Here is a 12,580-nt window from a genome sequence, read left to right as displayed (position 1 = left end):
AGGACAAAGAAAACTAGAGCTGTCTTCTCACCTTTGCTTTTCGAAGGACATGGCCTCGACATGGAGAATTATTTGATGAGGGAGGGCACTTCAGAGCTGTTGCACTGTTCACGGGTATTGAGCACTCGGTATCACTGGTATCACAACTGGAGATTGGAGAGTTTTCCAAAGTTTGGTGCTTGAAAATTGGAGACTGATAGAGAGAAAACACTCCATTAAGTTTCCTCCAAATAGTCAAATAAGAAGTGTTTTCTAAATAGACTTCACACTTCTGATTTTTGTTTTTAAATAAACCATATTCATAATATTGATGGATAAATGACAAAGAAGTTAGAACAAATGAAAAGAAAACACAACAAAAAAAAGTGTGTTCTGTGATGAAAATTCAAGGTTGGTTTCTGTGACTAAGAAACATTGGGTCCTCTGGAGCAACTGACACTTTCCTCTCTGATTCTCCTCATGGCTGCTTCTGACACAGATCTACAGCATAAGCCAGGATCACTGATGATGAGAGATGCAGCCCTTGCAAAGGGTGACAGGGTGACAGTTGATGCTCAGGGACAAACACAAGTAGGTCTCATTCACTGCATGATGATTTTGGTGTATTTCAGTCTCCCCAGGATTGAGCAATGTCTCAGCTTATGAATTTTAGAATTACTGAGGACAATGAGGTGTCAGCTTTTGCACATTATCCTAACGCATACTGCCTATGATTTCCACATCTACATGGTCCCCACTGCTGTACAAAGTACACCAGATATAGGTGAAGAATCTAAATGCAGAAAGGCACTAAGTACCCCTCTTATTTCCAGGATTTAATAAACTTTTTGAAAACTCTCAGTTCCCAATCATTTTAGTAGAGCTGACAAGGGAGAACACTTCCTGACTGGGATTGGGATGTTTGTGGTTAATGGCTTTACATACCTGTGGGCTTGATGTTCCTGACTTGGGCTCAATAGCCAAGCCCAGGGTGATGCCACCAGCCAAGGCTTTCTTAAGGCTCTCCTTCACCTCAGTCAGTTCTAGCTCCAGGTTTACACGCTCAGCCTCCTTCTGCTTACACTCCTCTTCCAACCTCTTTAACTTATCTTCAAGAATCACTTGGGTCTTCCTGCCTGTCATCCACACCAATGTTTTCATTTCAATTAAAAGCTTACATTGACACTTACAGATATCATTTGCTTCTCAAAAGTAAGAAACAAAGTCTCTAAAAATCAGTGACATCACAAAAAAGTTTCACATCACATACTTTGCAAACCCCATTTTTTTCATGTCAAATGCTTAGCAACAAAAATTGAATGCTTTCTTTCAGGTGCCTTCCCCAGGTTCTGAGTCTAGTCTTAAACCAGTATTTGTTTTGTTATTTTTCTATGTCATGAAACAAACATCACAATTAAATTATTACCATGTTTTGCTTGCCTGAAGTTTTGATCAGTGTCAATTCATAGATGTGTGCTCATATACATACACACAAGCATATCTAAAATACCTATATAAAATAAGTAAATATACCTAAAAAATATATAAAAATATATTTATATTATATATTTTATATCTGTAGAGAAAGCAGATACAGACATTACAGAGTGCTGCTTAACATCAAAACCAATTTTTATGTAGTGGCACATCTACAGCACAGAATACAAAGCTATTTGGATAGTTGAGCCCCTATCACCTGGGTAGAATTCAGCACAGAAAAGCACCTCATACCAGCATTGACTTCAATGGCAGCACGTAGATCTTTTCTTTCTTTTCGGAGCTGGGCAAGTCTGTTCCTCAGTGCTTCTTTCCTCTTTAGCAGCTCCTCCTCTTTGCTTTGTAACCTCTTTGCATCTGCCTCCACACGGTTCTTGCCATATTTGTACTGCTCTGCATCTGTATGCATTAGATTGTGATTATTTATGGTTAAAATAAGAGTAAAACATGAAACAATTCCTTGACAGCAAACATCACATGAAGTATTTCATGGTTTGAGAAACTGATTTACCATCCCTCTTCCACCAACCTTTTCTCAAGGTCTGTGATCCCTGCTGAGTTCTGAAGCACAGCTTTGGAAATGATACAGGAAATTATATGGTTTCTATATTTAGACAAGGAAGACAAGAAATACCAGTCACCTTAAAATACACTGGTTTTGAAAAATGGCCTTGCCTTATATGTAGTTTAGAAGAGGGAAAGAAGTCTCCTCTATATCTCTGAGCTCTTGATTTTTAATTGGAAGGGGTCAGAGGAAAAGCTACCTGTTTGCTCTTTTTGCTTGGTTTCCATTCCTACTTCAAATACTTAACATATTTGACATAAGAGAATAGAGTTGTTCTTTCCTTTTTGATACTTGATACTTCTGGGGTTTTTTTGTTAAATTCCCATATAAATGCTTTCCTTTCGTGGCTCACATATATATCTGTGGCTTTCACATTCTATTTCACATCTCCTTCTATATCTCTGCTCCAGCTGAAGACTCAAAGTAAAATTGGTCAGCTAGCAGATCACTTTGCTTTCAGATATGCAGACAAATTCAACTAAACCATTCCTGACAATTAATTGTAATAGCAGCTCTAAAAAGTCTTTAGTAACAAAGATGCATTTCCTCCTACAATTATCTGTTCCAGTAACAATTGACCTGCATAGTTAGAAAGATATTTTTTTTGTTGAAGTTGAACCAAAATTTCTCTTGTTGCCATTAAATCCACGACTTCTTAAAAACTGGTACTGGGATTAAAAAAATAACCACATTTTGCTCTAGCAGAAGCTGCATTATTAAATACAGATTTTTAAAAATTATTTTTATGTCTTATTTGTCTTTTCTTCAAGCAAAGCAATCCCTGTCAGGGATTTCCTTGAGGCAATTCACCTGCCCAGAAGAATTCTCTTTCTGAATGTGCCACTCACCAATTGAATTATCCTCTCTCTGAGAAAGATTTTGAGCTGTGTGGCTGTCTTCATAATTTTGTTATAACTTTTCTTTTTCATTAGTGGCAAGAGCATTTCTGCTTTTGACCAATACACATCCTTCTCAGCTCCTCATATGTCTTCTAACAGGAATAGAGTTATTCTGTGCCCCAAATGAAGAATCACTACCTTTTTTTTTTCCTGCTGCCCTCATGACTTCACAGCCACAGGCCCTCATCTCAGATTTATCATCTCCATATGACAACTCTTTATCTCATGACATGGCTGGAGTACTGATGAGGCACCAGTGCACACAATATCTCTATTCAAAGTCTTGGTGGGCATCTCCCACACAGAAAAACCACAGTAGTTCTTTTATCTTGTTTACCAAAAAGACAGCTTTTTGGGGTACCCTCATGACTCCATTTGTGAGGGAGGCAGCAGTGAGCAGACATACTTACTGGAGGCAGCACGCTTCACACATGACACGGATTCGGTTTTCTTTGGCTGGTTATTTAATGTTCTCCCTTTCCCGGTGATCCCGTTGGCAGTCGCAGGAGGCTTCTTGCCTTTAAACTGTTAGGAAACAAAACCACAAATTGGCTCCAGTTATTCCTGCCACTGGCATTTCGGTCATCCTGTCATCAAGGGCAAAGCTTGACAAAAAGCTGCCTTCCCAGAGAGCCCTGACAGAGCAGACTGGTTGGACTGGAGACAGCATTTCTCCACTGGTCAGCACAGGATAACGGGGCGATGAACTCCTCATCCCTGGGGGCAGCACAGTCTCAAGTTATTTAAAACTGTGACATTTACTATGCTAAGGAAGCCACCGTGGTACAGAAATGTTAGACCTTTGAATAATTTTATACAGTAAAGATTCTTGAAACACAAGTTTGTCAGAGTTAATTTCACACAGTAAAACCCAACAGGGCTTGTCACATGAAAGATCAACACTGTTTCTGATTTACTTATGACTGTGTCATCCTTATGGGACATGGATTATTTTTTTTTTTTCAAAGCAATATAATTATTACACATTTAAAAATTAGGATTTAACATAACAATTTCTTCTTATATAACCTCTAGCTACAAATGACAAGTTCTTCTTACTCAAAAAACCCCCTCTCATCCCACAAGATCACACCAGATCCCACGAGATAAACAGAAACAGTACATTTCATGTCCAAGGGGTTTCCATTTTGAGGGCTGCCCTGTGATGAACTGAACCCTGGGAAGAGCAATGCTCTCCTTGTAATGTTTCAGGGGAGATGCCTTAGATGAGCTCAGGGCCTACACGTGCCATTCTCTGGTCACCTGCTTCCAAAAGCTCTTATGGACTGAACTGGGGGAATGCTGCTGCTGCAGCCTAAAGTCAGGGCAATACATGCTCTAGAGAAGGTCCCAGGCATGGCTATGAGTGAGGTTTGCTCTGGTTCCCAGCTGATTTCTGCCTGTCTGCTACTGAGGCTGAGCATACACGATTTCATTTCTCTTTAGCTTCACTTTCATTTCAGCTGAGGTGCAGAAGCCTGAGGCCATCCTCAGAAAGTAACACAGACATAAGATTAGGGTTTTTTTCAGGGGAAGAAAATAAGAGGAATTAATTTAAATATGGTATATACACAATATAATTTTGTAGATACATAATATATGTTATGGTAGATATATATATTCACAATACATATAACCATAGTATATATGAGAGGCAAATTTGCTGTCATGGTCAGGTCATATTTGACTGTTCTTGTTTCTTTTTTGAAGTCATCATTGCCTATGGACACAGAAGATTGCTGGCTATGCATTCAGATTAAGTTTGGAAGGTCATATCTATTTTTTTTATTATTCTACACAATCCGTAAATCATCAAGAAACTGTGAGGTAAGCCGTTCCCAGGTGCCAATACTTCCACAGCAGAATTTACTACTCAGCAAACACGTTTCATTTGCAGTGGGCTCATGCCTAAACTTCAAGCCCTTCCGTCCTGAAACTCAGGGACTGAAATAGCCCAAGGACCTTAAGATAACAACCACACACACGGAACAGCCAATAATATAAAGCCTTGTTAAGTATTAAATAATACAGTACCTGTGAGCCAGATCCCCTCCCCACAGCAGAGGTATTAGTGACAGACTGAGCAGAAGACAGATTGGATGAGACAGGGTATTTGTAATGGTTAGAGGAGAGTTTATCAGTGGATAGCCTATTGGGTTTTCTGTCAGCTGGTGGATAGCGCGCAAAGATTTTTGGAGACGGCAAGTTATCGTACAGGCCTGCATTATCATAAAGTATTTCTTCTCCAGTGTTCCTGCTACGAGAAGAAGGAAAGCCATCTTCTGGTTCCCACTGCAACACACACACTTTGGAAGTTAGTAAACAGTACACCATGCAGAACTCCTAAGTGAAATTCAGACATTAGTAATTCTGTAAGCGTCTGCTTATCGCTTACACTTGAATCGAACTCTGGAAAGCGGAGGAGCAGTCAGAGTCTGACAGGGAATCGTGGCATTACATGGCTCACAGCCTCAGCCCTCTGAAGTTTCCCTAGCACAAGTAAGCCAGCACGACCCCATCACCCTTGCTGTCTCACACACTGCTCTGGCCCTTAGGGGCACAAGCAGGATGGTGTTAACAGGGGGATACTCACACGCTACTACTCAGAATTATTATTCTGAGCAAAGCAGCTAAAATACCTACAGGCCAACAGGCCATTCCTCTTTTTGTCTCTTTTTCTTTTTTTTTTTTTTTTCCCCAGAGAAACTAAAACTCAAAACCAATACCTGAGTGATTCATTCGATTGATCTTAAAAGAAAACAAACTGGTTGCCAAAATATCTTTCCTGAATCCATCCTGGCTGTGGCAGTACATTCATTACTTATACAGAGGTTTCAGCAAATCCCAGAACTACACATACAGACTATTCAGCACATATGGTTGTGTTGATCCCAAAAGGAGCTTTCCACCATCTTTCAGACATTTCAGACCATCCATTTCAGACATGATGGAGGACTTAACTTGCAGTCCACTTAACACTTTGAAAGTCTAAATTTTACTTGAGTTCAGTCTTACTGGAGGCCTTTATGAAGCAGGCCCAAACTAAGAGCTGACATGAGCTCTAACTCCCCTGCAAATCTTCCTGAGGACCATATATCTGTATTAAACCCTATTACATATCTGCCTACAATCAGCTCTGTAAATTATGAAGCTGGTAGTGACCACTGTGGTTCTCCTCTGGGATGAGCAGTACTGACTGTTAAGGGGTATGCAGCCCTAGGAACAGAGAAGTGCGTTTGGATTTTTTTCAAACACAAAAAGTGCCTGGTGTAACTGAGTCCTTAATTTTTGCCAGCTCTGGTGTGATCTAAAAAAATACCCCCTCACATGAGTATTATAATCAAGGGCTTGGCAACAAATCACCAACAGGCAGCTATTTTCTAAAATCCCACTGGCTCATGTGAAGTTTAATGTAATCAGTATGTCCCACACCCCAAATACTCTGTAGATGTGAGAGAAGATTGCAGTCTCCAATCAAAAAAATAAAAAAAAAAAAATAAAAAAAAAAATTAAAAAAAAAAGACTTCATTTGGAAACTGCCCAGTGGAGCTTTTTAGATAATATAATTTTCAGATGTCCATGCATTCAACACATGCAAACCATTTGTTCTGTGCCAATTCAATTCTTACCGATCCATTTATGCAGGGAACATCATCATAATGAAGTGCCATTCCACTCGGACAGGCGTAGCCATTGGCAGTGCTTCCCCGGTATGGATTTGTAGATATAACTCGCCTGTTCATAAAGCTAAATAAAGCAAAATAGAAATAATAAAAAACAGTGCTTGAACCTCAGTCTAAATGGCAATTCAGAGGTTTGTTCCCTATGTCTGATTATGCAGCCTGGAAACACATATCTTGCAGCTTTCTGCAGGAAAGCTGAAGACAGTTTTCTTTCTTTTGCTACTCACATGTTGCTGCTAGCAGCCAACATTACAACACATATTCCTATAATCCACGCTTACAGTGAGGATAAGGCAGTGTGAAAGCCAGTAGGGCAACAGCTGTAGCTGCTCAGTGGCATGTTTACATGGGAACAGGCTGATCTTTGCTATAAGCCAGCTTGCCGGTGTCCTATAAAAGTTCCCTTGTTGTCTGCACTGGGGAGAAGCAGGTGTTGCTGGGTACACGCTCAGGGGGATGCAAACTTAGGAATTGGGCAAAACAGGAATTAAATCCAGCAAAAATTTGTAAAAAACCCCAGAACTTTGACAAATTCAAGGTTCACATATCTATCAAAATTTGCTGAATATTTTCTTCTTCAAAATCTGGGAATTTTTCATTTCCATGTCAGAAATTTTGGCTAGGTAGAGAGTGAACAATGGCACTGTGCTTCCCAATTCTCTGTCTGGGTAATTATGCATGCAAATAGAAATCACAGACATTTTTTGGTTGGAAAAGACCTTTAAGATCAGTAAGTCCAATCACTAACTTAGCACCTCATCTTGCTTTGTCTCACACCATGGATTTGAGCCCCCTGGATATAAGTATATAAGTATATATATATATATATATACACACACACACACACTCACACACATACACGCATATATATGTATAAATGTATATATGTATATGGATGTTTGCTTGTTTGTTTCTTTCCCTCTCTCTCCAAAATAAACATTGTAGCTTGTTTTACTGGAATTCTGCAGAACACATGCAAGATATGTGCAAGATATGACAAGCTGCAGTGGCCTTTGTGTTGGGAGCAAAGATCTCCAAATGCAGAAAATGGCAGAATCAATAACAGTGATGACCCAAAGGGTCCTTTGTAGCAACTGCTGAAATGGAATGAGATATAGAGTTAGATCCCAAATAATTTCTTTATTTTCAGGTGTATCTAAATGGGAAAACAAAGCTTTCCATCCCAAACAATGGAACCATTCAGGCTCTGTGCTGATATTTATAAAATATTTTAAAGACCTACAAAAGCAGAGAGGGTCTTCTATAGTGCTGGCTGGAGCTTAAGAATGCTGTGGTTTCAACAGATGCTTTTGTTTGACTTAGGAATAACATGGAGTCCATTGAATTTTTTATTCAGAGGGAGACAGACCTCACCCAGCTGTGGCTCACCTGTGCCACAGAAGACCCAAGCTCACAAGGATGTGGTTCAGTATGAACCTTTCAGGGCAAGGAAGGGGTGGAATAATTATTAAACAGACTATTCTCTTACTTTAAACAAGCAAACAACAAAAATCCCAAGATATATTCAATGATAAAAATGTTTTTAGCTTTATCTTATCTCATACTTATTAGATTTAAGAGGCTATATATTACCGTTCCTCTTAATAAAGAACATCACTAAAGTGTTTCTGGTTAGTCTGAAGGACTCCATTTGGAGCTGTTACTGTATTTCTATTTAGGTAGCTTCAATGAGAGTGATGGGTAATAGACTGGGATAGTCTCTACAGACATCTGATTCACCTGTGCGAAGATGCTAGCATCTGCAAGCACTTTATAAGCATTATTTCACGAAGCCTCATTATTCCTGTTAACAGATGCATTCATGTAAGTAAATTTTATTCTGAAACATGGAAAAGCAAATGGAGAAAAACCTGATTGGAATCATTTTTGCTTTAGTCTTTTCTAGAAACCTAATGATTTAGATGGCAAGAATTGATGGGACTGGTACTGAAGAGCCAATCATTTTGCACAGCATCAGTTTCAGGAAACGAACTAACAATAACAATAACCCTGAAGGGACGGTGCAATAATCAAAGCTTTAATCTTAAGTGCAGTTAATTTGGAATACTGATACTCATTCTATAAAGGTCTGTGATAGTATTTCATTAACACTTAAGTATCATTGTGATTTCTTCTCTTTTTCTAGGAGCAGCTGAAAATCAGCAGACAGCTACTGTACTTGCTTATCAACGAGCTCTTACAGTCTTTTAAAGACACCCAATGAATTTTAACTAATTCTTAATGGGGGAATTCTGATATTTTGCAAGTTGTTTGACATTCTTTCTGACATGTGGTCTAGTTGCATGTTTTTTCACTTGGCTCCAATTAATATCACATTTGTTCAGAAAAGGAAAGCCAAGCAATATTCAGAGGAAAAGGTTTCCATTCTATTTCTTTCTTAAATGTGGTTATTGCTAGATGCTGACTGAAGCAAAAATACGTGTCAACACAGGATAAGCTTTTTGAAGGCTATTAACTTCCAAACAAATATTAACATAAGTGTGCAAGTGAAGCGCATTTTGATTCTATCAAAATTATCTGGCAAAACTAGACTTGTGGTAACACTGAATCACTTTGATTTCTACTAGAAATCATTCAACCTAGATTGTGAATGAAGCTGTGCTTTTTCCTTCATTAAAACCCTCTTAACACCTCACTAGTGTTAAGACAGTATTCTTTTGGAAAACTCTGAAGCTTTTGCCTTCTTGTTTTGCATTTTCAGTCTGTGTTCAGTTATGATGGGCAGATGGAGTGGGAATTTCTAATATATTAAGTCACACAAACTCCAGATTTGTGTGGGGAGTCTCATTTTGCAGCAAGATGACAGATGATGCTTCTGCCAGATGTCTTCTTGGGCCACCCGCTTTCTGACCCTGAGAAACCACAGGGTACATCTGCACCAGGGCATCCTGCCTGTCCCAGTGCTTCCCTCATTCCTGTCTCTACAGAGCCTCATCTAGCCCAGGTAAAATGACAGCCTCTTCTGAACAAAAGCTGCCTTATTGCCTAAATTGATTTGAATATGTGACTCATTATATATGCTAAGTATGCATTGTTTTTCTTAGCAGAGGACTGGTAATAGGGAATTCACAGTACTGATTTGCAATTTTAACAGAGTTTCCATACTGGACCTTAGACACCTTTCCAATTTCCACCTCCTAAATTAAACCCCAGGAATTAATTGGACTGCTGTGGGCTTGATGAAGTTTTTAATTAACCAAAAGAGAACTTGAGAATGAAATAATAAGAATGTGACTATTAAGACTTAAATTTGCTGTACATTTTTAGTGTACAGCATATATTGGCTAATAATGCTGTACATACTGGCTATAGGCAGAGCAAATGAAGCCAACAGATAAATGTGAAATACATAGCTGCATATTTATTCAATTTTCAGCATATTTGTCTGCTTCCAGGGATAGTTCTAAATCTGCAGGCAAAATAAAATATTAAAAGATAGCTCTAGATAAGGCGTCTTACTGAAAAATTAAGCAAAGATTTGAGTAAAGTTGGATCCTTTCACAGGATTTAAGAGTATGCCAACATGATAATCATAAACACATCTAACAGAATGCAATGCTGAAACACTGAAACACAGGGGGTCAATATCTGGCAAAGGGGGCTGGATTTTGATAAGCTCTCTTGGCACTGACTTGAAGTAGGGATATAAATTCTCAGAGTACTGGAAACCCCCAGGTAGCTGAACCCCTCTCACCAAAAGGTCTGCTTGGCAGCCTGGATGACACTTGCTGTCATTTCCACGTCAATGTAGTCATAGTGCAGAGCTCCGGGGTCTGTTGAGGACCCTGTTTCTGCCAGCAAAATTCCTATCCATCTGCCCATGTCTTCAGAGGTGGATGCCTGCAAGGAGAGGGCAAGGGCATACATCAGGTTTCTGGTCTGCCACTGAGCTGAGCATTATTTCAAAATGGCACATTCCTCTTGGCCAGAAAATTGCTACCACATTGTATGAGAGGCTCTGGTTTCTTTCTGCTGGACTCCTAAAACCCCAAGATTTCTTATAAAGTCTGCTTTGCTAGAAGGAGTGCGTTTTAAGCAAACTATGTGCTCACTGGTTATGATGTAATACAAAGTGAGAAGTCTGCAAAAAAGAAGAAAAAATAATCATATAAGGATAGAGGGTTTACATTCAAGTCATGCTTTTTTTAGCCTTCAGAAAACTGAAAGCTATAGCAGAATTGTTTTCCTAGGCTGGGAAATTTTAGTTAGGATGATTCCTAAGCAGAAAATTTTAGTCCTAAGAAGAAAGTATGGCAAAAATAAAAGAAATAGGAGAAACAGAAGAAATTTTAGTGATAGTTTCTGAAAAATTCCAATTCATTTGTCTAGATGATGGCATTTATGTTCCTAATGCATACCTAGTATTAACAGGAATATTGTCAAATTTTTGTATTTTACTTCAAGACACCAATTGTAAAGTTAAACAGTTCCAAAACAAAAACCAGAAAAAAAGATGAAGGGAAGAAAACTCTGTGCTTTCCAAATTTCTCGTTCTTTTTATGTATTTAATTGCCTTTCACAGTTCCCTGAGCTAATTACTAGTTTTTTGAGCTTCTCTGAATTGCTCACATATAACAGGTCTGGTTGCAGGGACCAGGATTAACGTGACCTGCAGCTGAAAATTTGAAGATATAAGTGTCCATCCTGACACTGAAAACAAAATGCTGCCTCCTCCTGTATCTTCATACTTAACTCCTAAGTGTCCTCTCATTTCAGTTTTCAAAATACAATGAATAAAGCCCCCCAAGAAAATCCTACCTACTCAACCCTGACAAAAACATGACCTTCACAGTACAAGGATTGTGCCAGTCTGAGCACGAGTTGTGTCAAGAGACCCACCAGAATGCTGGAACACTGGATTTCCTTACAGCAGAACTACCTTGATTTGAGTACAGACTGAGCAGAAGTGGTTCATATAAGTAGCAGACAAATGAGAGCTAAGAGCTCTTGAGTTCCCATCAACAGTGATCCATTATTTAATTATGGCTGTTATTCAACTTAAGTAACTATATCCTTGATGTAAAAGTGTGTATAGGGAAGTATTAGAGATATTTTATCAGCAAATAAAGGAAAGGTGAGTGTAGAGAAAAGCATTTTACTGAGAAGATTTCTGAATTTCTGAACTGCTTTAAATTTCTGTTCTATTTTTGGATACAACTCTTAACATTTATTTCTCCTTCCAGTATTTATTATCCAGCCCTGCAATAATATTATTCCAAAGGTGGATTTTTTTTGAATGACCAGGTTGTGTGAAAATGTTTCTCCAATTTTGTTTGTGGGGTTTTCTACAAGTCACAGCCTTAGCAACTACTGCACCTCAAGCACAGCGACCTCCTGCCCGTTTCGGAGCAGGCGGAATGTCAGGGGATGCTTCGAGTCCAGTCCCGGGATGACTTCACAGCCACGGAGTGGAATAGAAACGATGTGTGTCTTCAGATCTGTCCTGTCCTTGTGGAAAATTAGTTTATTATCTTTCACTCTGCACCAGCGCTCACGCCAGCGGTTATTTGAGAGCACGTTGAGGTATCCTGCAATAAAATGAACCATGAGATATTTTACTCCTGACTTCTTTTTAAATGAAAAAAAAAAAAACCAACCTGTCTTTTAAATGTAATGCTAGCACATGAACAGCTAATAAAGTCCAGATAGATTTTAGGCAGTCAAGTAAATGATCCACCCCAGTTCTTCTAATGAAAACTCTCACTGTACCAATAACCTGGAATAAAGCCTATAAAACGCTGATCCTGCTCATCTGCTGCTCTGTGCCTATCACCACTGTAGCTGGATGAGCTGGAGCACACCAATCCCCAAAACTTTTTTAAGAATGGCAGAGGGATAGTGATAAAAAAAAGGTACATATGCAGTCGATGTGCTCACATGAAAGACCCATCTTCTCCATGTGTAATGACTTTGGTCATTACTGGCTAACCAAAATT

General features: G+C 39.0%; 1 protein-coding gene across 3 annotated transcripts in view; it reads right to left on the bottom strand.

Annotated features, from left to right (window-relative positions):
- Positions 1 to 12,580, bottom strand: part of AFAP1 (actin filament associated protein 1) — a 101,697-nt gene that overhangs the window by 8,132 nt on the left and 80,985 nt on the right. For 2 of the 3 annotated variants that reach the window (XM_071753438.1, XM_071753441.1), the window contains 8 exons: positions 11,961 to 12,172; positions 10,339 to 10,484; positions 6,570 to 6,687; positions 4,975 to 5,232; positions 3,351 to 3,465; positions 1,711 to 1,875; positions 925 to 1,115; positions 32 to 193 (listed from right to left, as the gene is read on the bottom strand). In XM_071753438.1, coding sequence (XP_071609539.1) covers positions 32 to 193; positions 925 to 1,115; positions 1,711 to 1,875; positions 3,351 to 3,465; positions 4,975 to 5,232; positions 6,570 to 6,687; positions 10,339 to 10,484; positions 11,961 to 12,172 — 1,367 coding nt within the window. The remainder of the gene's footprint in view (positions 1 to 31; positions 194 to 924; positions 1,116 to 1,710; positions 1,876 to 3,350; positions 3,466 to 4,974; positions 5,233 to 6,569; positions 6,688 to 10,338; positions 10,485 to 11,960; positions 12,173 to 12,580) is intronic. The other variant, XM_071753439.1, reaches the window with a different exon arrangement.

Source organism: Heliangelus exortis, chromosome 10 (assembly GCF_036169615.1).
Source record: "Heliangelus exortis chromosome 10, bHelExo1.hap1, whole genome shotgun sequence".
NCBI lineage: Eukaryota > Metazoa > Chordata > Aves > Apodiformes > Trochilidae > Heliangelus > Heliangelus exortis.
This window is presented reverse-complemented; position numbering and strand designations above follow the sequence as displayed.